The sequence below is a fragment of the Octodon degus genome, unplaced genomic scaffold (assembly GCF_000260255.1).
Source record: "Octodon degus isolate 3935 unplaced genomic scaffold, OctDeg1.0 scaffold00095, whole genome shotgun sequence".
Taxonomy (NCBI): Eukaryota; Metazoa; Chordata; class Mammalia; order Rodentia; family Octodontidae; genus Octodon; species Octodon degus.
This window is the reverse complement of record NW_004524671.1, coordinates 8,310,069-8,337,976: the sequence shown is the minus strand read 5'-3', so window position 1 is coordinate 8,337,976 and position 27,908 is coordinate 8,310,069. Positions and strand designations below refer to the sequence as shown.

The following is a 27,908-nucleotide window of genomic DNA, read 5'->3' as shown; positions in this document are numbered from 1 at the left end:
TTCCCTGCCCCCCAATGCATTTTTCTTTGTTCAGAGTGAAGTCAGTGAATTTACCCAGGCCATTATAATGATTAGTAATAAGTACTGAAAGCCTTTTTCAGTAGGGATTAGTTTTTTCTTTACATACACATGATTCCAAACTTTGGTAATTCTGAAAGCTGTATTTATCTTCATTTTATGGATGATAAGATAGGGAATAAATAAGACCAGTAACAACTATAACATGTAATTTCCTAGTGGAAGTTGAACTTCGACAGTATTTTATCCATCCTTACCTCTACCTGGAATCCATACTGCAGAACAACATTTTTTATATCCTCATAGCTCAATTCTATGGATAGTTCATTTGCCAAATTTTCAAAGTGGTACAGCAGAGGACCTATGATTTAAAGATACAAGTGAATCACCTGCATGTAAGCATGCATCAGTAACTATGTCAGCTTGAATTTCAAGTTAAATAGACCAAGCCATAGATAAGAAAATCAGAAAAAGAACCATCACAGGGTTCTGAGGACAATTATCCAACACCTGGAACTCTGGCCCAGTAACTAACCTGGGGGCCCTGTTTCCACGGGGAGCGAGTCCCACATCATGGGCCTTCACCTGTCTCTCTTCAGTTACTGAAGTAGTAGCTGAATCAGAGAATGGCAAGTGCCCAAATCCCAAAGGAATGCAGTGAGTACACAGTGGTACTTAGGCTCATGGACATTTAATTCTTTCCACAATTCTGGCCATAAACTGAACTGGATGAGGGCGGGATACAATTTCTCCACAAGGTCAACTACTGAATTTGATTTGGTTCTCATTCAATTCAGCTTGTGAGCAGCATTGTAGCAAGAATTAAGTTCATCAACAAAAGTACCACTGTAGTTCTTTAAGTAAATGTGAAATTACAGTCATTACAAATGAGTTTTATTAAACAGAGGATTCCGGCTGGACTGAACAAGAGTGTGGATGCATCAAGAAGTTATGAGGAGACTCCCTGGATGGAGGTGACATGACAGCTCATTTTTTAAGTGTATCATTCATACACCAACTCTGACATCTATTAACTCTACTTCATTTGTAGCATGACTTTAATGTGACATAATATGCAATACACCTATCATAAGTAAGGCACTGATAACAGTTACTTACTCTTCTCTCATCCCATACATTGAAGGCATTAAGATCTCATTCAAACCAGCATTTTCCATTATTTCATTCACTCATATTTTGCTCAATCCATCAGCTTCATTTAAGGGGACATTGCCAATTAACATGGTTCCATCTCAGACTAACCAACCTTGATAGTCTCTTTACCTTTCATCAGGTTAATTATAAAACCTATATCCAGCTCTCTACAGAGCCCCATTCTTCACACAATATGCTAATCAACAGAGATTAAGGGCAGCAATTTGTGTGTGTGTGTGTGTGTTTCTTTTTTGGAGACAGGGTCTCACTATGCATTCAGGCTGGCCTCAATTTTGTACCATTCTCCTGCCCCAGCCTCCCCTACTCGGGAGGGAGGTATATGCAATATACCTATCATAAGTAACTGTTAACAGTGCCTTACTTATGATAGATATATTGCATATACCTATCATACCTGTAAACTAGGACTACAGGTGGGTCACTGCAGCTGGTTTGGTATGTATTTGCAATACCAGCTATTTAGGAGGCTGAGGCAGATGGACTGTAAATTTGGGTGTTTTTTTTTTTTTTTTTTTTTTTTTTGGTCACAATTTTATTTTCAATAAGCATTTCAAACAGCACATGGGATTAGTCTCCAGACAACTGGTCTACAGTGGTTTCTCAGTACATGTTACATAGCAACAGAGGATAGCAAGAGTCAGCTTTGCAAATAGCTTATATTAATTTCAACTTCATTTTTCTTGAAATATTCTGTGATTGTCTTAAGATAATAAAAGAACATTTTTTAAAAGGCTTAGTTTCATTTTTTCCTATGGGAAAATATGGCTTGAATTTATAACATTCTGATCATATGGCCCATACACTTTTATATTCCCTTTTTTCTTTCAATAACATTATATTCATACTTTTATGTTATCTTTTTCCAAAATCATTATTTTTAATATAAGTATAATAGTCCCAATTTATAACTAAACGGTACTTTATTTTGAACAATGATTTAATTAATTTGCACACTGTTGTATAAATTTCAATTTGTTTGGGGTCATAATTAGTTCCTTGGGCTAGGCTTGAGTCAAGAAATCACTGAAGGTAAGTCTTTGATCACACATTTCATTTTCTAGAAAAGTTATACCAATTAACATTGTTATTAGTTCTGTCTATAGAAATACTGTATCACTGCTGACATTAAATGCGGTGAGATTTTTAAAAAATCTCAATTAGTTATGCTAATAAAAACAAAACTATTGGACTGTAAATTTGAAGCCAGCCTGGGCAACTTAGTAAGATCCTGTCTCAAGAAATGTGGAGAATGTAGCCCTATGGTAGTGCTTAGCAAGAATGAGGCCTTGGATTTGATCCCCAGTACCACCAAAACAACAAAAAACCTAGTAAAAATGGGAGTTTCTGCTCTCAACTGGCTCACCATCCTGTGGGCCACATTTAAGGTAAAAGTTTTCTTTGCCTCTCCTTTTTGTAATCGTACATAAACCAGCCAAGAAAGACAGTGAATACAATGTGCATGTTGGCAAGGTAGTGCTTCCCTATCAGAACACTGTAGCAAGCCTAAGTTCCTGTTAGTTGTATCAGCACTAGTAAGATTGAACAGCGCTGCATCTGTGGTGCCCTACATAACAACAAAGCCTTTTATAAGAATGCAGACTTGCAGCTGAGTCCCTCCAGCTGTCAAGCTTATGCTGTCCATCCATTATTTCACAGCCTCTGATAAAATGGTTTTATACACATATCCACACCAGTGATTCCCACACACACAGGCCTCATTTTATCTCTACTGAGGTTGGTTCCATCTAGAAGGCTCCACCCCTCCAACTTGATTGAGCCAGGGTTTAACCCTTGCTGAAATCCATCCATGTCTTCAGCCACTAGCTCACTCAATGCTGTATTGCATTCTCACTGGTTATTTTTATGTAATCAGCAGCATTTTCTAACTAGATCACAAGCCAGGTGTCAAGGGACATGTCTGACTTTCTTTTGATTCCACTAAAATGCCTGCATAACCATTCAAAAAAGTTATATATATATTAGTTTTTATTACAAATGGCACTTAAACAAATAACTCTACATATCTTAGATTTTCCTTTACAAAGTTTTTTTTTTTTTTTTTTTTTTTTTTTTCAAACTTGGGACAGAACACTTAGGGCCTCCACACTGAACTACATCCTCAGCCCTGATTTCGCCTGTCTTTTTGAGACAGGGTCTCAGTAAACTGCTGAGCTCCCAGACTGGGCTCAAACGCATGAACCTCCTGCCTAGACTCCCAGAATGCGGCATTACAGCTGTGAGCTCACCAAGAGCAGCTAAAAGCTATGTCTCAGCCTGAAGAGATTACTGCCTCCAGTCAAGCTGCCAATGCACTTCCTCAGTTATAGGCTGGCAGTCCCTCATCCGAAATGCTTAGAATTGCTTTTGAATTTTGGAATATTATATACAGAAGTGAGCTGTCTTGAGGGAATCCAAGCCTAAACATTATCAATCTTCCAAGTCTAAATGATTCATTTCTGTTTTATGTACACGTTATACACATATGCTAGAGGGTTTTCCCCCCTCTTCCTTCGTTTTTGGTGCTGGTAATTGGGACAGAGGGCCTAGGACATGATAGGCAAGCACTCTACCTGAGACACACCCCAGCCTTTCAAAGTAATTTTATGTATTTTGGGGAGCCTGCATTTCAATGGTAATCCATTGCAAGAGGTCAGGTGTGAAGTTTTCCATATGTAAGCCGCATCACATTGGGGCTCTACGAGTTCTATTTCGGAGCATTTCACATTTGCTAGTTAAGGAGCTCTACCTACTTTAAATCTTCACTCACAACAGCAGTGAGCTCTTGTTTTAGCAGAGCACCAAGTGGTGACAGGTAAAGGCACAATTACTCTGGGAAGTGGCTAGCAATGCCTCATCAAGTCAGACAAACACTTGTATGTGACCTGGCAATCTGAATACTAGCTATAATCCCAAGAGAAATGAAAATCTTTAGCCACATAAAGATTGGTACCCTACTGTTTACAGTCACTTTATTCACAATCACAATAAATCTGGCCCAATCCAATGCATGGATAAATGAAAGTGTTCTCAAAAAATGAGAACCCACTGGCTCATGTAACATGGATGAATCTGAAAAGCATCATGCGAAGTAAAGAAACCAGAGATAAGCTTATAGAACTACATGGTTTTGTATATAGGATGTTCTGGAGAAGGCAAACCAAAAGTGTCTGCTGGGTATGAGATACAAGAAGACAGAACTGATGACAGTAGGACAAGAGGACTTTTAGGGGTGATGACGATGAAATGTCCTCATCTTGATAACGGCATGGTTATATGATTGTTCAGTTTTCAAAATAAATCAAACTAGAGTCATCCTTCAGCTCAAGTAGCCAATGAAAAAGCATCTGGAGTGTGGATAGCCATCAGGGCCCAGAAGCAGAAACTCTTGTCATAGGACCCACAAGGTAGGAGCCCTGACTCCCATGGTAGGAGGCCTTGGGACAGACTGGGTTCCTGACAGCAGCCTCATCGCACACAAGATGCACAATAGCCCTCACCAGCCTGTGAGGTCTGCAAGATCTCAAAGTTCCCATGTGGAGAGGGGCCTTGGTGCCAAGAATTTTATTATGGTAACAACAGCTCCAAAAAAATCTGACTTTAAAAACAATTTTCTATTAAACAGAATATTTCTCATTTAATACAAGGAAAATAGGTCATCCATTAATACTAATTTCTTTGAGCAGATTTTCTATTCCTTACCTACTTGCCCATTATTTAAAAGAACATTTACCAGCACCTAGCAAGCATCGGGCTAGATATATGCAGATGACAGACACCTTCTCCTGGAGCTCTTGACTCTCTTAACATTCACACCTCTTGATATTCTTTGAGTAGTTACAACAGAAAGAGCAAAATGATGTAGTTTTCCTCAAACATAAACATAATGTAAGCTGGTAATAGAAAGTTGAACATAAAACATAAATGTAAAATTAAAATTGTACCTAATCCATTAATTGGTAATCAATTCAAAATTTAATGTATTTCTCTGCAGTCTTTTCTTGATGTGTACAAGATTATTTACATACATTGCTTTGTAACCTACACTTCATCAGGAAATTTTCCTATTTTGTTATTTCTACAGAATAATTTTACTATGTAGATGTCTTATGACAATTTATCCATGCCATTGCTCTTAGAAATGTACATTCAAAGTTTCCGCTGGATATTAGTTTTTGGTTTTGGTATATCTGATTATTTTCTTCGATAACTTCTAAAAGTATAATTAATTTTTACAAGTGTATAAAATAGTGAATATAACCATGTAATGGGCCAAGTGACAAATACTTCAGCTTTGCAGGCTACATACAGTTACTATTTCTGCTCCTGACTCTGTAAGAATGCAAAGCCAAATCACTCCTAAGGGCTTAGTACCCTCATTTTAACAGAGAAAAATCAAGCCACTGAACCCATGTTCCACATTTTTCAAATCAAAACCAAGGATACACTAGGAATTTACCGATATAGATGCCGATTTACTGTGTTCCTTGTCACAAATACCTATCAGTGACATATGAATATTATTGCTTTTCCCATTTGAAACAATATATTCTTTTACACATAGTAGCACTAAATTATCCACTCTTAACCAAGCCATGGACAAATACCTAAGAAGCATTAGAGTCCTGTTCTCATCATGTTTAGTCAAAGGGTAACAGGGAAGCAAAGGGGCAGGAGAAGAAGCAGACAAAAGACATCAGAAGAGTTGCTGCTGATAATTCTCAGTTTAGATTATGGAGAAAGCTAGACTTTTCTCCAGGAAGCCTGTCAGAGATTTGCGTGTTGAAAAGCTCTCTAGTGGAAATACGGACTGAGAGAAGCATGGAGGGCTGCAGGCAACTTGGAGATTGCGAGACCCAAAGGAAAAGACCACAGTAACCATAACACAGGCAAGGAGTGATGGAATTAAAGAGCAATTTTGACCCGCCCAGGGACATCTTCCAGTGTCTAAAGATCTTTCTACTGTCATGTCGGGAGACACTGGAACCTAGCGGGTAGAAGCCAGGAATGCTATGAACTACCTTGAATGTACAGGACAGAATTCTTACTACTGCCACTAAAAAAAGTCCAGCCCCAGTGTTAGTTGAAAAATGAGGACAGAAAGAAATTCAGAAGCCTTTATGAGTAGAAGAGCTGGTCTTTTAAAAAAAGAAAACAGGGCTGGTGAGATGGCTCAGTGGTCTAAAGCACCTACTTAGAACAAGCTTAGCAAAGCACAGGGACCGCGGTTCAATCCCCCAGCACCACATGCCAGCCCGTCCGCCCCCTGGTGAGCTGAGCTGGCCACACACACAAAATAAATAAATAAATAAATAAATAAAATTTAAAAAAAAGAAAAAAGAAAACAGAAAAGCACAAAACCTTAGCCAACTTATCAAAAGAAGGAGAGAAGTAACTCACACCATTGAAATTAGGAATGAAAAAGGTGAAATCACAAATGGACAACACCAAAATTGAGAAGATCATTAGTAACTACTATGAAAAACTGTATGCCAACAAACTGGAAAATCTTGAAAAAATGGACAGATTTCTAGATACATACAAATTATCAAAACTAAGAAAACATAAAAGTTCTAAACACTCCAATAATAAGCAATAAAACTGAGCCAATAATTTTTTTTATAAACCTACCAAGAAAAGCTGTGCATTCAGTGCTAGATTTTATAATACCTTCAATGAGGTTGTAATACCAATACGTCTCACACTCTTTAATGAAACTGACAGTGAAGGAGCTCTAAACTCCTTTGTGGAAGCCAGCATCATTTTGATCACAAAACCAAAGACTCAACTAAAAACAAACAAACAAACAACAACAACAAAAAAAAACCCAAAACAACTAGAAGCCAATCTCTGGAATGAACATAACTATAAATACCTTCGGTAAGTTACTGGCAGGCATAAATGCCCTCCTGGCAAACACAAGGTCCTGAGTTCAATTCCCGGTAAAAATAAACAAATAAATAAAAATAATAATAAGTTATTAGCAAACAGAATGCAAAAAATCATCAAAAAGACTGACCATACATCAACACCAATTAGGTTTCATCCCAGGTATGTAAGGATGATTTCAACATATGCAAATCAATAAATGTTTACACCACACAGAAGCAAAGACAAAAAGCACACTGTGGGGGGCCTGGCCCTAGCTCAGGCCTTTAAGTGTGCTCAGGCCTTTAAGTGTCAGCCTCAGGTTGCTGGAGTTCGAACCTCACACCTCTCCCGCTGGCCAAAAGTGCCCTGAAGGCATTCGAGAAAAAAAAAAAAAAAAAAAAAAAAAGCACACTGTGGAGGCCCACTACCCTCCCTGAAGGAGGAGCCACTATTTCCATCTTGGCTGAACCTGGCCCTGTTTCTATGCACTGATGTGTGCAGAGATGGCTAGGACTTTTCCTTATCCCTTTAATTGGTTTTAAGCAATGTAATCAGTCCAGCTGAGGTGCTGATGTTGTCTTTGAAGCAAAAATGGCAGGGCACTGCCTCACTCCAAGTTCCCAAACAAAATGTGTGAGCCACGACAAGGCAGGATAGAAAGTCATGCCTCATTTCGGGTACCAAATATAAAGCCCTTCCCAGTCCTACCAAGGCCCAAGAAGTTTACATTTATAATCCCACTGAAAAGCTACTGGAATTCTAGAGAACTCATTCTAATCTATCACTTGCAGTGCAACTCATGGCGAGAATAAAGATGCTAAGGCGTATTTGTAGTTATGGGGGCGAGGGTCCTAAGTCCAGCCAGGATAATGGCTAAGCATAACAAAGGGCTGAACCCAAGGCTGAACCTCAACCCAGGGCTGAACCTGGGTTTTATTAATTTGTGAAGAAAGGAGTGGCTGGAGGATGAGTGAATGAGAGTGGTGGGAAGTGAGTGAGTGCCCTGAGATAGGTTAGGTCTGCATTCACCTCTGCAATATGCAGAGAGGGACATGCAGCAAGAGTAACTGGCATAACACAACTGAGACAGTATCTAACATTTTGGGGTCATGTAATATTTTATGCTCTGGAAAGTGACAGCAGGGCTCTCCATCCCTCCTCTCCTCGCAGCAGCACAGCCACCAGATCACAAGTTTTACTGGGGGGGGAGGGGGAAGAGAAACATCATCCTGTAGTTTCTGCTTCAAAGACTACACATCAGCACCTCTCTGGGCTGATCTGCATTGCTGAAAGCCAAATGAAGGGATAATAGAAAGTCCTAGCCAGGTGTGCACACATCAGTGCATGGGAACAGGGACAGGTTCAGCCAAAATGGAGAAGACTGCTCCTCCTTCAGGGGGAGTTGCCTACGTGGTCCTCCACATTCTGTAGCAACAGATGCAGAATAAACTTGACGAAGTCCAAAAAAAGGGGAAAGACACCCCTGTACCCGGACAGCCAGAACGAACATTGTCAAAATGACCACAATTCCAAAACAGGTACACAAAATTAATGCAATCCAAGTCAAAACACCACTAACATTCCTCATGAGACTAGAGAAACAATCCTAACATTCATATGGAACCATGAGAGGCCCACAGTAGCAAGAGCAATCCTAGGTAAGAGCAAAGGAGGTGGCATCACAATCCCAAACTATAAAGATTTAGTTATTAAAACAACACGGTTCTAGGTTAGTTTGGTTTATTTATTTTTATTTTTATTTTTTTTGAGACAGAGTTTCGCTATGCAGTTCAGGAAGGCCTTAAATTGTACTTTGTAGCCCAAGTTAGCCTCAAACTTGCAGCAGTCCTCCTGCCTCAACCTCCCCAAGTGCTGGGATTACAGGAGTGTACCTCTATCCCAGGCCCATAGTACTATAATGGCAAACAAAGAAAACCAGACAATGGAACAGAAGAGAGCATGAAGAAACAACCCCAGGCACACTCAACTGGCTGATCTTTGATAAATGGGCCAAAAACACATGCTGGAGCAAACACAGGACAACTGGCCATCCACGTGCAAAAGAATCAAGTTAGACCAGTATCATATCTCTCACCATGTGAGAAATGAACTAAAATAAAAAAGATCTAAATATTAAAACAGAAACATTTAACTTGCTAGGAGATAAAGCTGAAATCACAGGCATAGGCAAGGACTATCTGAACAGAACTCTGACTGTGTGAGTAATACCTGCAAGTCATCAAATGGATTTTTTTTCTTTCTTTCTTTGGTGGTACCAGGGATCCAACTCAGGATCTTGCCCTTGCCAGACAAGCACTTATGCCACTGAACTATCTCCCCAGCCCTATCAAATGGGATCATATCAAATTAAAAAGGCTCACTTAGCACTAAAAAGGAAACATAGTAAAGAGACAACTTATACAATGGGCAAATTTTTTGGCCAGCTACAGCTTGGACAATGAATTAGTATTTAGAATATATAAAGAACTCTAAAAAATGAGACCTCCTAAATAACCTAATCAAAAAACTGATTCTGAGATTTATACATACTTTATGTGTGCAAAGCATTTTATTTGTAAAGTATTAATCTTCCAAATAACTACTTTTAAAGTTTTTTTGTAATCCCAATTCTCGAAATGGTTTGAATGTCATGGTTAGAAGTCTGGAAGCTCTAAACAACTTATTATTAACCAAAGTACCCCATGACGTCTGTTGACCAAGACAGACACAGCACATACTGCAGTATTGCTACCTATGAAAAAGAGGATCGCTGGAAGTTCCAGGCCAGCCTGCACTACAAGTGAATTCAAGGTCAGTCTGAACTACATAGTAAAAAACACAAAAAACCAAATGAAAGAAAACAAAAAGCAGCAGGCTGTAGTAAAGGGGTCAATTTCATTTTTTCAAGGCAGTTCTGATTACTACATAGTAAGACACAAACACAACTCTAAACACACTCAGCTGGGAATAGAGCTGGGTAGCGCAGTGCCTGCCTGCCAAGCCCAAGGTCCTGAGTTTAATTCCCAATACCAAAACAAAACAAAACCACACTCAGCCACCTTATCTTTCACAAAGAGGCCAAGTATGTTCACTGGAAAAAGATACCTTCTATAATAAATGGTGCTGCAAAAGCTGGCTTTTCACAAGCTGAAGACTAAAACTAGACCCATGTCTATCACATGGGCTAAGCTAAGATAAAAATGGATCAGAGATCTAAACATTAAAGCAGAAACACCAGGGGCTGGGGAGGTGGCTCAGTGGAATTAGCGCTTCCCTGGCAAGTGCAAGGGCCTGAGTTCAATCCCCAGTTCCTCCAAAAAAAAAAAAGCAGAAACACCAAATTTACTGCAACAAAAACTAGGCAGAAATCATAAATATATGAAAAATATCATCTGAGATACAAATTAAAACACTGAGATTCCATCTCATTCCAGAAAGGATGGCTATCATCAAGCAATCAACCAATAACAAATGCTGGTGGGGTTGTGGGGAAAAAGCAACCTTTCTCCACTGTTGGTGGGAGTGCAGACTGGTGCAACCACTGTGGAAATCAGTGTGGAAATTTCTCAAAGTAGGGGCTGGGGAGATGGCTCAGTGGAATAAGCGCTTCCTTGGCAAGTGCAAGGGCCTGAATTCAATCCCTGGTTCCACAAAAAAAAAAAAAAAAAGAAAAGAAAAAAAGAAATTTCTCAAAGAACTAGGGTTAGAGGTCCCATAGGACCCAGCTACTTCCCTTCTGGGCATTTTCCCAGAATTAAAAACATCCAACCACGGCATCATATGTACATTCATGTTTATAGCAGCACAATTTAAAACAGCTAGATCTTAGAAACAACCCAAATGCCCTCAACTGAGAAATGGATAAAAAAGATGTGGTCTTTTTACACAACAGAATACTACTGAACCACAAAGATGGATAAACTTGGGACTTTCATAGGACAACTGGAGACCACACTCATAAATGTGTAAACATCATATTGTCTCCCTTGTGTGAAAAACTAAAATAAATGAGGTGCAAAATTCGTAACTGATATTGTGAAATGGGAAGAAATTGTTCAAAAGGAAAAAGGAACTAGGGTGGGGGAAAGGGGAGAGGAAGGAAGGAAAAAGGAAAAAAAACCAAACAAACCAAAATACAAAATAGTTATACTACTAGATTCTCTTAGTTCATTAAAAAGAAACATTTGTGCTAATATCATTTGGATAATCGCTGCATCTGTTATTCTGCTTTTTTTCTTTAATCCTTTAAACTTGACTTTTACCACTTATAGAGTATTAATACTTTATTTAATTTGTTTTGTTTTGTTTTTGTCTTTTTGAGACACAGCCTTGCTATGCAATTCAGGCTGGCCTTGAGCTCTCTTTGTAACTCAGCCTGGTCTCGAACTCACAATGATCCTCCTGCCTCAGCCTCTCTAGTGCTGGGATTACAGGCATATACCATTATGCCTGGCTAGAAAATTTTCTATATTCATATCTTGTACTGAGTAGCTACTGTAAAGATAACAATACCCAATGTATTGATCATTGTTATCCTGTTTTATTATGAAATTTTGTTTTACTTTTCTCCATAAAATTTTTTAAAAATAAAGAAACAAAACCAGCTCAAAAACAAAGTTATTTCTATGAAAGTTGAATGTTACAGAAATAAACCTAATCTTTTCCCACTAAATGGATATACTAGGAGAGTAAAGTTAACCAACAGAGAATAAAATCTTTCCTCCAAATTATTCATTAAGAAAAAAAGGAAACAATGGATTGTCTTCTCCATGGAGTAGGGAACAGGAAAGACGAGGGAACAATCAGCTAACCACCGGAGTAAAAACTTGCAGACCCTGAAATTATTACTGCTGTAGATGGATCTAAACACAAACAATATTTGGGCTTCCAGTAGTAGTAAATAAGTCTAAAGGAAAATGCAGAGGTTTTAAAATGTATAATGTACTTATCACTTTCATAAACATTGTGAAGTTACTAAATGTAAAGCAGATACTAAGTACTCAATGTGCAAAATTTTAACAAATATGGAAGCACTTACCAAGATTTATCCAAATTCCACCTGGCTTGAGTATTTTCCATATTGTGTCAATATAATCAATTACATTGTGAGCTGTGTCTATGAAGAAACAGGTGGCAATACAGTCCCAGGTATCTAATCAAGAAAAATCAAATCGCTGCATCTGTTATTCTGCTTTTTTTCTTTAATCCTTTAAACTTGACTTTTACCACTTATAGAGTATTAATACTTTATTTAATTGTAGGGATACAGAAGCTAAACTCATTTGATCAACATTACAATCAAAATAACCAAGTAATCATTTATGGGCAATATTCTAGTTCATAAAGGTTTTATCAATCTGATAGGCAATTTGAAATCATTTGTAACAGCATGTATCATCAGATATCATTATCAAATGATACTTCTAAAGTTTTATTATCTATTCAATTTCTAGCCTTTATACTTTTACTCATTCATTCATGCATTCACTCATTATTCATTCATTCTTTTTTGTGGTGCTAGGGATGGCACCCATGACCTTGCACATTTGCTAGGCAAATACTCAATCACTGAGTTACACTACTTGGCCCTGGCTTTCATTTAAAATCTGTTGACAAAATAATTTAAAATTCTGATTTAAACCAGTGCTGGGGAACAACCTGCTCGGGACCCCCTCCTGTCCCTCTCTCGGAATGGGCTTTCTTTCCCTCAATAAATATATTTTGCTTATAAAAAATAAAAAAAATAAATAAACCAGTGCCAATCAATTTTGGCAGGCTTCAGAAAGATTGCAGAACCACTGCCAATTTGAAAAATGAGTAACATTCAAATACCTAAATACGCACCCTGCCCTGGGATACTCGCCAAGAAGAGGAGCAGGGCAGTCAGGAGGGAGCAGTAGTGGGCTCCCTCCTCAAGGCCATGGCCTGGCTCAGGGATAGGCAGCACTCTGAAAGTGCAAGGCTGTCCAGCACTGGCACAGCACGGGCACCTCATCCTGCCCAAGGTTGCCTACCATCCACTCCCAAACCTCGCTCCAGAGCAAGTGGCATTTACTTGCTTAAAAATTTTCATTATTTCACTATTTTAAGACCTTGCTCCATAATTTTTTATCCAACAATTAATATCTTCTATCTCTTCCTAACATTGTGTAGGGCTGTTTCAATCTCAAGTGTCTAAGGTAAAATGAACAAAAACCTTTCAATGTTGTAAAAAAATAGATACAACAGGAACTTTCTTTGTCATACTCCCCTGCTGCAAGCCCTCTCTCCAGAGTGGCCTCCCAGTGCTCTTGGAGGACAGGTCAGAGTCCTTGCCAAGGCTGCGAGGTCTGCTTCACCAACCTCTGCCCTCTGGCCTCCCCCACTGTGCCCCCAGAAGAACAAACACCCTGCCCACCACCCCATCTGTAACACTGAACCACCTCTAGCCTAACATCTGCAAGTCCTGACCTTTTACTTTTGGGGTTCTCTGCTAGACTTTTTTTTTGAAGCTTCTGTTCTCAAAAAGGCCTTCCCTGCCAACTCTATACAAAACAGTCCCTCCCAATCCCCCTGTAGCCCCTGTGCCCGATTTAAAATTTTCCTGCCTTGAGTCTAAGTGCCCTGTGTACAGACTCCCTCACTGTGCTCCACAGTCTACTGCTGTTTTGTAGGTGCTGATAAATACCTGCTGCATGTTCTACTAACTACTCAGCATTCTATGGTTCCTGCTCCTTTTACTGCCAATACCTCTTCTCTTTTCCCATTACCACCTTTCTCTAATGTCTAGGGTTAAGTGTTTTTAACACTTTGCCAAGCTGAAGACCTAACCTATGCAACCTGATTCCAATTTTCTTCCACAATCTTGACTCCACCTACTTACTTCTCAAGGCCTGTCTCCCGCTAAAGTTTTTTTTTTTTTTTTTTTCCTGCCTGTCTATGCTGTTCTTCAATTATTTTATTTGTATCTCTGGATCTCGGCCTGCCTCAAACACAAATGAGGCCTACTCTTTAGGTCACAGTGTCTCCATGGAGTCCCCTTCTCACTCTGGCTTATTTGCATGCATTCATTCCCATAGGAACTCTGTTTACATGTGGTCTTATACTAACTTACCCAAGGAGTTCTAAGTTACTTGACTATAAATGTAGTTCTTATCACTGCCTTGGGCCTAAGCTTGAAAATACTCTTAATTTGTCCCAGAAATGTATCTTATATTCTACCATCAAAATGAATGACCAATCATAAATTCATTAAGGTATAGGACAAAAGACCTTTAAAATGCCTGCTTAGAACTTACTGCATTCTGAATAAATCTCCTGAAAATCTCCTGCTGTCATAGAAAAGTTAGAGCCAGGAGGAAGACTATGTGGGTCAACATCAGGAAAAAAGACAGGTCGAATCTGATCAGCTGACTTCCGGTTATTGCTAAACTGATGGATCCAGGGATAAAGTTTGTATTTATTAATTTCAGAACATCTGCAAAATATGAGTATAAAGTTCAGTGTTAACTAAACATTTCACCAAGAATATCTAAACCTAATATATAATCTAACTGAATGTCTGCATGTACAATTCACTAGAAGACACTACTCCCCACTCCACACCCCGAAATGTAAATACACATGTAGATGAGAAAGGAACCTGCATTCATTGATGTATGCTGTTAGTTTAAATTTATAAAAACCTTTGAACTTCAAACCCAAGTAAAAACAATTCAGCTACTTGTTTTTAAAATTTGTATGGGCTTCAACCAAAACAGTCTGCTACACATTTTAATTATTTTGTATAATCCTTTTCTTTTGCCCCTTCTCACTAACCCCTAAACTCATACTGCCACCAAAGACAACAACACATTTTTAAATGAGGCAGCTATCTGTTTCTAACATACATCTTCTGACTCTAAAATGGTGAATCTTTTCTACTACCTAGCAAAAAAGGCCACAAAAGTGCTAAGATCTTTCCAACTCAGGTATGTGAAAATACTTGGCCATTTGAAAGAATCTGCTGAAGAACACCAGTTCTGACTGACTGCTGCACTAAACTCTTCATATGAGAAATACAAGGGTGAAGTTTAGGGAATAATGAGAAACTCCACTTCCTGGATCGTACTTAGTCCTGGAGAGTATGCAGAGCGGTACCTTCTGTTCTACAGAATCCCAATCATGTTCTGAAGAGTCGTTTACTCATCTCACTTCAACAATCTATTATTAGGCAATTGATTAAAGTGGCAATTTGTATAAAAATATTGAGTTTAACATAAATACCTAAGATCTACACCATAATCACACACTACATAAATTCAGAACTTTTCAAAAATATGTTAAGTCATCAGATTTTGAAAAATTACTATTTCCAACAAAACAACAACAAAAAAAGAAATACCTGTTCAGTACAAAGTTGGAAGAAAAGAGCATAAAAAAACTCCATTCATTTCCTTGACAAGCATAACCTAGCATAGCTATTTCCCAGGCCAGTCTTCCTAGTCCAGCACCAGGTACCAGAATATTTACTTTAGAAGGATCCCTGAAATGAAATAAGGCAATTATGTCCAACCCCTCAAAGGAAAAAAAAAGCAAAGGAAAAACAAAAAAGGAAAGACAAAATCCATATTAAAAACTTAGTCAATAAAAATAAGCTCACTAGGACTCTGACTCTGAAGACTAAGAAATATTTCTAAATATCAATTCTTATAAAGAAGCATAAGGAATTGTATGTGCTCAGATATCTGAGAGGAATTTTTTAACCAATTTTATTTTTTTCAGAAAAAAAGGAGTTACCTTCTATCTGAAGACACATGAAGTGATTTGTGTCATAAACAGCTGTCACCTGAACAGCTGTCAGGAGGACAGACTGTCCCTAAGTGACCCCAACTGCATATGAAGTTCGAACAAAATCATTTGAGACAAGAAATCGAAATGTGACTTTATTTCTAACTTCTCTATGTAATTCAATGACTAATAGAACAAAAAGCAGATTAATTATATTTGTATCTTAATGCATTAGGCATGTGTACATTAAAGCAATATTTATTCCGATTGGGAAGAATGGGGAATTCAGTCTGTACAAGTTCTCTAGGGATCTGCTTGTCATCATTAAAGCATATGTATCTGCAGATGGAACATGTGTTTGTATGAAAACTTGAACGAAGTGTGTCTCACTGTTGTACTTTAGAGGCACAAAAACCATTAAAAGAAGTTTGTTAAAGACTTCATACAAAGGGACCTACTATCACCAGTAAGAAATTTTTTAGTATTGATACTGATGAACTCATGCCTAGAAGGAACAGAAGAGGCTAATGTAAAATGCTTTCTTCTTGTACCAGATAATAAACAGGGTTCATGCACTTTTTTTTTTTTTTGTTAGTGGTACCAGGGATTGAACTCAGGACCTTACGCTATCTAATCAGCTCTTTGCACTCTAATTTATAAAAAAAAAAAAAAAAAATATGGACCATCCTCTCACTCTGTAACTCAGTGGTAGAGAACTTGCCTACCATGTGAGAGACCCTGGATTTGATCTCCAGGACTGGGGAAAAAAAAAGGTAATGCAACAAGTCATGTGTGGTGGTCCAGGCCTGTAATACCAGCACTGGGGAGGCTGAGCCAGGAGGATTGCTACCAATCTGAACTACACAGGGAAACCCTGTCTCAACAACAACAAAAACAAAGAACCACCACCAACAAAAACCCACCAAAATAATGCAACAACAACAAAACAATTTATAATTAAACTGATAGACTTTAGTTTTAAATCATAGTCAATTTCATGATAGCTGATAAAAAATATACAGAAACTAAGTCACCTTAATCCTAAGGAAAGCTATGCTAATTAAAGGTATCAACAACCATTTTGGTAGCTTGTGGAAATCTAACTATGACAGCTACTACCAATTAATCTAAGTTGCAGAACTTTCTACCCTACCATATGGGGAAAATTACACTGTGTAAAACTACTCTTACAAGTTTAGTCCACTGAGTACAGAATATACCAAGGGTGCACCTTATGAATTAGCAGACTACTTCAGACATGTAAATTATTTGTATTACAACAGAGAGGATTTTAACAGGCACACAAGAGACACATTAAAACATTCCTACAACTGAAAAAATAAACTCAAAACTGGTTTCTCTTATGAGAAACCCAAAGTACAAATAATTTAAGGAGAAAACTAAAGATGACAGGAACAGGGACCCAGACTCTGGTGATGGGAAGGGCTGTGGGGATGGGGAGACGAAGAAGAGGGCAAGCAGGAAGAGCCAGGGGCAATGTGTGCGCACACCAATGTACAGTAACGCAGAGCCAGGCACAGTGGTGCACTCCTGCAATCCCATCACTCACAAGCTGAGGCCAAGAGGACTGCCAGGGGTTTGAGGCCACCCTGAGCTGCATAGTGAGCTCAAGCCCAGCCCGAACTACATAGGATCTTGTCTCAAAAATAAATAAAAAGAAAAAGCAACATGATTTGAAACAAAAGGTATGTATTATATATTGTAAATATATACTAATAAAATTTTAACAGAACCCCTGACTCTCCGCAAAGTGCATAAAAACAAGGGACAAGGGTAGGGCAAGGACAGATGACCCAAGCCTGTCTCACACATATACAAACCTGCCAAAATGAAAGCTATTAATCTGTATAAGCAGTATACTCTAGTAAATGGAAAAATGAACCAAGGGTGAGACACAGAATGTTTTCCTTACAACTTCTCAACATTACCCCCCACTTACCCAGTACTGGGGATTGAACCCAGGGATCTGCAATGGTTAGGCAAGAGCTGTACTACTCATTTTTCCCTGGCCCTTGGAAAAAGTTTCAGACAGGTACTTACTACGTTGCCCAGGCTGGCCCAGAATTTACGAACCTCCAGCCTCAGCATCCTGAGTAGCTACAGTTATAAGCCTGTATCACTATGCTGGGCTTTCACCTGTTCTTTACATAGGGCTACAATATACACAATAAAATGGAAAGTTCCTCTAACTACGTTTTGTAAGAAACTAAGGCACTCTGGCAGTTTCTGCTATAAATCTTTGCGAAGTTTAGGGCATTTCTATAAATGCATATGGAGCATAAGAGTATAAATGAGTAAAAACCTTAATGATGCAATCATTTTCAATGAAATGAAGCAGGGCTGGCCAAATAGCTCAGCAGATTAAACAGGTGGATCTCTACAAGTCCGATCTAGCAGTGAGACCCTGAACACCCTTGTAGACCCTTCCCTAAAATACCAAAAAAATAAATAAATAAATAAAAAGTAAAAAAAATAAATGAAATGAAGCTTTAAAAGCCAAAAAAAAAAAAAAAAAAAAGAGAGACACATTCAGTATGCGCTCAGTAATCAAATGTTTCTGGCTGGAGATTCTCAATAAAAAGCAGCTAGTGAGTCAATTTACCAAGTTTCTATGGCTCAAATATAGGAAAGCTGTATATACCACAAATGTGCCATCCATCACATGAAGGGGAAAGTCACACCCACGCAAGGAAGACTAAAGGAAAGCTGGGTCTTCGTGGGCGGAAAAAGCCACAGACTGTTCACGGAACACTTTTGGTGACACCACTTTACCAAGAATAAGAGTTCATTTCTTCAGATTTATTTATTTATTTACGTATGTATGTACGTATGTATGTGTGTATGTATTCAGGTCAGGGTCTACGGGGTCTCACTACAGACTGGACTCGCAGTGATTCTCCTGTTTTCAGCCTAAGTGTTGGGATTATAGGCGCGGGGCACCATACCCAGTCTCAAATGCCTTCCCAGTGCACTCCGGGGGTGGGGACGGCACGGCAAGGCAGGGATTGAACCCGGGCTGCTGTGCTCTGCCTAAGCAGGCGCTTTAGTCCACTGAGCTATCTGGTGGCCTTCAGTTTTTATTTCTTACCAATACATTTGCATTACTCATTACACCTTGAGGTCTACTTTGTTATATACAGAATGATCCTTATATTGCAGCAAATCAAGAAACTTCCAACATAGGATTCTTCTTTTGTTGTATCAATGTCATGACACTTGACTGACCCCTGGTGGTTGGAATACTTAACAACTTTTAATCACCAAAATGAATCTCAGCTATCCAGGGTCCAATAGCCATGAGCCACAAGCAGCTATTAAAACACTTAAAATGTACAAGTTGCATAGTAAGTGTAAAGCAAAACCAGATTTCACCTGTTTTCTATTACCTCTTTATGTGGCTACTAGAAACTTCTAAACTGCATGTGTGCCTTGCTTCTGTGGACTGCACCATGTTTCTACTGAACAGTGCTGAGTACACACTTAATTCACAACACCTTAAAGTGGGCTGGGGCTGGAATGTCCCTCAGTGATAGAGCTCATCCATGCTTGAGGCCCTGGGTTTAATCCCCAGTATAAAAATAAAATTACACTGAGCAAAAGCCAAGTGTGAAATGATGTTACAAAACATAAAATTAGAAAAATAAAGGAAAGTATAAATAAAAAAACAGGTGTCTGATGTCTTCTTTAGCATTATAGAACATTTACTTAATGTAGCAATGCAAAGTTAAAGTAACAAAGCAAGTGCATTTAGTGGTTATCTTAAGGCAAATATGTGCTGAATGGTTTGCAAGGCAATTTTAACTTTACCCAGAATACATTTCTCTTAAAAAATAAATCTCAGAAAAATAGGGTAAAATATCAAGGCTTAATAAAGCTAGGTGCTCAACTTTAAATTATTCACCAATGAAAACAGGATGAAAATCGTAGTGTCCAGTGCCTTTAAAATTATGATCCCAGGGCTGGGGATATAGCTCAGTGGTACAAGCATCTGTGTGGCAAGCACAAACTCCTGAGTGTGATTCCCTGGACCACCCCCCAAAAAATTATGGTCCCAAATTATCTCTTCAGCCACTGCCAACACAGACTTCCTCACGTTAGCCAGACCACCTCTCAGCGATACCAGACGAGTTCCTACAAACTCACAGAAACTCAGTGTGTACTTATGACCTCATTGTACAAATTATTCTAATTTTCCCAAGTATATTGGACAAAACTTTGTTACCCTTTCAGTAATCTACACACTTGTTACAGATAACATCAAGTTCTTTCCTTTGCTTCTTCCATTTAGTATAACAGTTACCAACCATGAACTGCAGGCCAGGCACCTGTTCTTGTAAATGAAGTTTTACTGGACAGAGTCATGTTTTCTTGCCAGTTACTTGTTGCTTATGGCCAATAGAGCAGAGCTGTGTAGTGGCCATGAACACTACAACTGCTTTCAAAGCCTAAAATGTTTACTGCCTGGCACTTTGAGAAAGCCTGCCAATCCCTGATCTGAATCCATCATGAACCCTTTTCCAGAGCAGCACACATGGCTTTTTATTTCACTGCATGATGTCACTGTAATTTATCAGCATCTCAATTAAAGACATATTATTTCTAATTATTTCGTTGTTCAATGTTACAACTGTTGGCCTGAGTAATTTCTACACAGAAGTGTATCTGCAGAATAGCTTCCTGGAAACTGAACTGCAAGAATCAAGTCATACACCCACAATTTGACAAAGACCGGCAAACTGCCCTTCATAAGACTTTTTACCAATCTATTCTTTTACCAGTAACATGTTTCTCCACATCTTCAAGAGTATCTTCCAAATCTCTGCAGTGCAGTTAACTGGAAAATGGGTGCCACTTTTAATGTAGCTTTTACATTTGCATATTTCTGTGAGAGTGAGCATCTTATATTTTTCGTGAACTATCCATTTATGTAATTTTCTCTGTGTTATTAGTCTTGAATGTTTTACCACTGTTATTAGATTTAGTAATACTTAAAATTTTTATTAGAAAGAAATTTGAAACACATACCTGTCTTCCATCTAGGAAGGTTTTTAGGATGAAAGCAATCATCTTTAGCCTTGTAACTACTTAATTGGCAGTCTACAGTTCTTTCATTTTCTTTTAAAATATGTTCCTTTACCTAACAAAAATCCTTCCATAAATTACTACTTACATTCTTTATTTTAATCTATGTGGAAACATGCTTCTTTAGTTTAAAGCTAATGGTTTTTTGGGTTTTTTTTTTGTTTTGTTTTTTTGGCGGAACCTGGGACTGAACTCAGGGGCTTGCGCTTGCCAAAGAAGCGCTTATTCTACTGAGCTATCTCCCCAGCCCTGCTATTTCTTTTTTTTTCCTAATGCTCAGCTATGAAAAAGAAAAAAAAAGTTCAACCAGTTAATAATATATCAGTATCTTCCTGGAGTACACTGAAATGCCAGGATATAATACATTTTCCTCCACAATAAAACATCATTCCGAATTCTTTTAAAATAGAGTGGGTCATTGAAATTAATATCTAAACTACACAGATCAGCAGCTTTCAGGATTCCTGAGAACACGTGATTCTGTATGCTGTGAACTCTTTCAGACTAGTATAAAACTTAAGAGTCTATCTTAACAATTACATGCTTTGCAGCACTGAATTCTTTTTTTTTTTTTTTTTTTAGCTTTTTAAAATTTAATTTTCTTGGTACTATATAATAACATTCATCATGGGTCTGAATTCTTAAAATTAGAAGACACTTCTAAAAAGTAAAAAATCTCAATATAGGCTGTTCTGGTAACTGAAAAGTTAAATTTTACTTATATTTATATTTGAGAAAAAGGTTTAAATCTGGAGACTTTACTTCAAATTAAAAATTGTTCACTAATTTAAATGAGCAGCTTTTCAAAGTGGAGCTCAAAACCAATTTAAAACAAACCAGAGTGTAATAAATACTGGAGTGCCTGGCATTCAACACACTCTAGACAGTATTTCTTATTTACACATCAACCTCGTGTATCTGTGTGGAAGCTCTGTCCATCTGTGGCTTCCAAACTGCTTCCACTTATATTCTGGACAAATCAGACAAACTGATAAAACAAATGTGTTTGTGCAAGGAACAGTATTTTAACAATCACAAATATAGTTTTGTGCAGACTAATTAGAATGTATACAATTTTTTTGTCTTTTTGAGAAGTGTACACAATTCTTAATAAGACTATTTAGTTAGAAAAATGTTTTATTTAAATTTCAAAGAGAAAACAGTCACAAAAGGCCAGCTGAAATAAAGCTGAGTCAAATCTACCCCAAGTACAAAGAAATCAGATTCCCGCCTGATCACTATGGTACAAACAGGGTCCTAGAAACGTACGAGATCCAATGTTAACGGATTTATCCAGAACCACCTTGGATTCTGAAAGGTGATAACGGCCCTTTCCCCGGACCCAAGGTTTACATTAACTACAAACCTATGGCTTTTGTAAGTACATAGTCTTTACTGAGTTTTACTGACCTTGTCCTTTCAATTTTTTGATAGCTCATCTTATTTCCTATAAGGAAATAAATCTAAAATAGGTATAATAACTGATATATGAAGAAATATATTTTTTACACTGGGTCAAAAGAACAGCAAAAAGAAAAAGGTTTTCCAGTACACTTCATTTAAATTTCATATATATCCTCTCTAGTTTTATCTTTTTTTTTTTTTTTTTTGGCAGAACCAGGGATTGAACTCAGGCCCTTGCGCTTGCCAGGGAAGCTCTTATTCCACTGAGCCATCTCCCCGGCCCCTCTAGTTTTATCTTAATTACTTTCATAGAAAGGAATTGGGTAGCTTAGGAACAGTAGAAGACAATTATATATCCCCCAAGTCTTTACATTTTGAACTCTGTGGAATATTTTGTTGTCTTTTATTTCTTAAGTAACAAGAGAACTACCTAAACATAATAATCCTTTCTACCGATCTACATTCTATCAATACTAATAGAAAAATAACCACGAAGTACCTTGAACCACATGTTCTTTTCAGACACGCTGACACAGGTTGATTAGATACTATAACGATACAGATTATCCAGTGATCACTAGGTATGAAGAGAGTCATCCATTATGTGCTAGAAATGATGCTGACCTATGTATTTGATCTTCAGAACTGAAAACTCATACAAACTTTAGAACATTCCTATTGTAAACAGCCTTACAAACTCCTTTCAGAAACAAAAATACCTTGAATTCTGAGATACCTGCATTTTATCACTGTGTTTATAGAAGCTGTGAAACTATTACCTGGCACTTTATCAACCAGAACACTGAATATTTACACACATGCTGAGAAAAAATGAATTTTCTAGAAACTTCAAGAAAATATCTTTTGGAGCAATATTTATAAAGATTCATAAAACTTAAAATATTCAAGTTAAAACTAAAACTCTGAAGAGTGAGATTAGATCACAATTCTAATAGCTGTAGAATTAATGCTCTAATCACTGATAAAAAACGAACAAAATAGTGGCTGGCACACTTGCCTAGCACACAGGAGGCCCCAGGCTCGATCCCAGTGCCTCCCAAAAAGTTAACAAAACAACATGCACTTGCATTTATTAGAAGCACCCTTAAAAAACTGTGTAGTATCAAGTGATTATTCCAACTGAAGCCATGAACTTTCAAAACCATTCCCACCAAGGAAGATTTCCTATCTCACAGAGAAGAACTAACAGACTGTTATCTCAGGAGGTAAAGAGCACTCCTTATAAGGTTCTTGTTGGCAAACGCCTGCTCCAGGAAGAACAGCAGCGCTGGTCGCACCTACAGAGGACAGAGTCAGAACTGTAACGGACCCTGCCAAGCACATCAGCTGTCTGATGCTCTCTGTGCACTGGATTCATGTTACTGAACTAGTCTGTCAACTAAATCAAATCATCTGCTAACCTGTAAATTCTGGTAATAAGCAAGGAGTTTATCCACTGTTTACAAAATAAAGAGAAAAGGGAAAAGTTCTTCTGGATGAGATGTGTTCAGTGAATTCTACCAAATATTACAAAAGAATTAACATTAATCCTTCTCAAACTTAAAAAAAAAACCCTGAAGAAAAGAAAAATATCCCATTTAATTCTATGAAGCCAGCATTACCTAACACCAAAATCAGATAACAAAGAAATTCCAGAGCCCAGCATGGTGGCACACACCTGCAATCTCAGCACTTAAGAGGAAGGGGCAAGAAGACTGCTGTAAGTTTGAGACCACCTGGCTACGTAGTGAACTCAAGGCCAGCCTAAAGTACCAGCAAGATCCTGTCCAAATAATAATAATAATAATAATAATAATAATAATAATTCCTTGTAAATATAAATGTAAAATCCTAAACAAAAATATGGCATTAGCAAATTGCATTTAACACATCTAAATATTATCTTCCGTGACCATGTGGGATTTATTCTAGGAATACAAAGGTGATTTAATATAAGGAAATAAACTAACTCAACATATCAGATACATTGAAGGTAGCCAAACATGGTGGGTACATGGCTATAATCTTAATACTCTGGGAAGCTGAGGCAAAAGGATCACAAATTCAATCCCTGCCTAGACATCTTAGTCAGACCCTATCTCAAAAAAATTTTAAAAGGGCTGGCGTTATGGCTTTGTGAAGAAGCCCTGGATTCAATCACATTACATCCCACCCTGCCGCATAAAAGGCAAACAGAAAAATCACATGGTTGTCTCAGAATAAAAAAAGGCATATGATAATATCCAGCACATTTTCATGCTCAAAAGCCCTTCATAAACTAGGAATAAAGGGAAAATTCCCAACATGGTAAGAAATATGTGTGAAAACCCCAGAGCTAACATCACATTTAATGGTGACAAACAGAAAGCTTTTCTTCTAAAAATAAAGTAAGAGTAAAGGCATCAAATTGGAAAGGAAAAATTAAGCTGTAACTTTCTACACAGCAGAATCTTATGCAGGGAAAATCTCAGATACAAGAAAGCTAGAGTTAATAAATTACAAAAGGTTGCAGAGTATAAAACAAAACATCAGCTATTTCTATGTATCAGCAATAAAAATTCAAAAAAGAAAAGCAAGCATCCAAACAACATGAGAAAGTCTAACCAAGATGAAAGACTTACAAGGTATAATTGAAACCTACAGTGAATGTTTTAAATTTTTCAAATTTTGTTACAGGAAAAGATATATTAGCATTAATCTCCCTCAAAATATCCTCCCTTGCTGGGAACTCATTTATCCCATCATTCTTGCAACTTTTTCTTTTTCTTTCTTTTTTTCTTTTCTTTTTTTTTTTTGCGCAACTGGGGATTGAATTCAGGCCCTTGTGCTTGCCGGGGAAGTGCTAATTCCACTGAGCCATCCCCCGACCCCACTAGATCCAATTAGGAAGGTGGATAACGATGCTAATGCTTTTCACAGGCCTGTATGTCCACTGACTAGCGTCTAGCCACAGCCCTGATCATAACGCAATCATATGTTCTAAAGACACAAAAGAAGACTTCTAGAACTACTTCAGAAAGTGGCAAGAATGATGGGATAAGTGTGTCCAGAGTGAAGGGGAATGTGTCACATCTCATACAACCTCAAAATCAGATAATATTGTGCAAGGATCTGAGTTCAATCCCCAGTTCCGCCAAAACAAAAAAAGACAACAAAATTAGAAAATATTGCTAAATCTCTTCAGAAATTAAAGGTCTAAGAAAATGGAGACACATGTCCACTGATAGATTTAACACTGTTAAAGTATCAGTTCAACCCAAAAAATCCACATGTTCAACATAACCCCTCTAAAATTCCAAGTCCTTTCTGTAGAAATGGAAACACCTATCCTGAAATTCATTTGGAATTACAGATAGCCAAAATAATCTCAAAAAAGGAAAAGAAAGAGTGCTCACGCTCCTAAGTTTAAAATTTACAAAGCTTTAGAAGATGCAGAGGCCTTCGCGAACACACTCAGCCACCTGATCTTCGACAAAGGGGCCAAACACACTTACTGGAAGAAAGATAGCCTCTTCAACAAATGGTGCTGGAAATCTGGCTCTCTACATGCCGAAAACTAAAACTTGACCCAGGTCTATCATCATGCACTAAGCTAAAGTCAAAATGGATTAAATCTACACATTAAAACAGAAACAGTAAATCTCCTGGAAGAGGAAGTAGGAGGAACTCTTGAAGACATAGGGGTAGGCAAAGAGTTCATGAACAAAAATCAAATTGCACAGTTAACACTTGAAAGAATTGACAACTGGGACCAACTCTTTTTGAGAAGTTTTTGCTCGTCAAAAGAAATTACCAACAAAGTGAAAAAACAACCCAGAAATTTCGAAAAAATCTTAACTAATAAGCACTCAGACAAAAGTCTGCTCTGTAGAATTTATAAAGAACTTTTTAAACATTAGGGCCCCAAAATTTTAAGACTCAATCCAGAAACAGACATCCAAGATGAACACACACTTCTCAGAGGACGAAATTAAAGAAGTGAATTAATATATGAAAAAATGCTCCACATCACTAGCATCTGTGAAATGCAAATCAAAACAACACTGAGAAACCATCTCACCCCAGAAAGAATGGCTATCATAAACAAATCAACCAAAAACAAATGTTGGAGAGGTTGTGGGGAAAAGGGAACCCTTCTCCACTGCTGTTGGGAATGTAGACTGGTGCAACCATTATGGAAATCAGCGTGGAGACTCCTTAAGAAACTAGGACTGGAAATCCCATTCAGGCCAGCTATCCCCCTACTGGGAATTTTCCTGGAGGAACTGAAAGCGTCATATCATAGTGATATATGTGTACCTATGTTTATAGCAGCACAATTTGTGATAGCCAAATCTTGGAAACAACCAAGATGCCCATCACATGAGGAATGGTTGAAAAAGATGTGGTATTTTTATACAATGGAGTATTACTCAGCTATAAAGAATGATAAACTTGAAGCATTTATATTTAAGTGGATGCCACTTGAAGATATACTTTTAAATGAAATAAACCAGACCCACATATGTAAACATCGTATAGTCTCCCTAGTATAAGAAATCAAAAGAAGAAATACAAATAGAAAGGTATAATACAACTAAAAGGAAAACGAGAACTTGAGGACTGGACATCGAGGAGAGGGTGAGGAGAAAAGGTGGGAAACAGGACAGGGACAAAGCCATACACTTGTATGCGCAAGATGGGCAAGGCAATGATCCTGAGAAACCTCAGAGGGTTTTTGAAACTAGCAGTCAATTAGTAGGATTCTCAGCCTGACTAACTATACATGCCAATACCTGTGAACCAAGCAACTGCACTGAAGATAGCAATGTGTAATGGTAGGGTCATACTTGGAATGCCTGTCATTCTGATCTTCTAAATACATACTTCTTGTCATGACATACCAATTATTACCATACTATCTCACAAGTAAAAGGGTTTTTTGTGTGTGTGTTTTTATTTTAAATGGGGAATAAATGGGGAAAAAAAAAAAGACACAAGAAAAAAACAATGTCAGAAGACTGTCCTGCTATAATGTTGTACACGGTTAGATTTCTAAATTTCTGTGTAAAAATATGTGTTCTTTCCTATTTTTTAATTTTTTTCCTTCATATTCTTTCTATAAGGACTTAAATTTCTTTTTTTTTTTTTTTGCTGTATCACAGAGGCAATTTTATTTATGTTGAGACAGTCTTGGTAGGCAGTCAGGCCAGACTCAAATTCACAGGCTGCTTCCTCAGTCTCCCAAGGGCTGGGATTACAGGGTGCACCACCAGGTCTTGCCCTCCCAGCACTCTTCTGATTTTTTTATTCTGAGATGAGATCTCACAAAGATGCCAAGGCTGCCTCAAATTTTTGACCCTCTTTCCTCAGCCCTCAGACTAGCTGGGATTACAGGCATATGCCAACACACCTAGCTTTTTTTTTGTACTTCTGAAAGCCACACTTTAAGTTAAAATTTTCTGTTCTGTAAATTTCCATTTGTCAAAAGATACCAGAAAAAATAATTATATCTTCTCAGGATAAAAGAAAACAGCTCTTCATAGAAGTCTTTTCTCTCTCTCTCTTTCATTTCTTTCTTTCTTTGTTTCTTTCTTAAATGTCAATGATCA

The 27,908-nt window shown here is 37.8% G+C and overlaps 1 protein-coding gene across 4 annotated transcripts in view; it reads right to left on the bottom strand.

Annotated features, from left to right (window-relative positions):
* Carnmt1 (carnosine N-methyltransferase 1) overlaps positions 1-27,908 on the bottom strand; it is a 43,243-nt gene that overhangs the window by 859 nt on the left and 14,476 nt on the right. For all 4 annotated transcript variants that reach the window (XM_004638122.3, XM_023722971.1, XM_023722969.1 and 1 more), the window contains exons 4-7: positions 15,425-15,565; positions 14,340-14,518; positions 12,101-12,214; positions 276-379 (exon numbers count right to left, since the gene is read on the bottom strand). In XM_004638122.3, the coding sequence (XP_004638179.1) occupies positions 276-379; positions 12,101-12,214; positions 14,340-14,518; positions 15,425-15,565 (538 nt within the window). The remainder of the gene's footprint in view (positions 1-275; positions 380-12,100; positions 12,215-14,339; positions 14,519-15,424; positions 15,566-27,908) is intronic.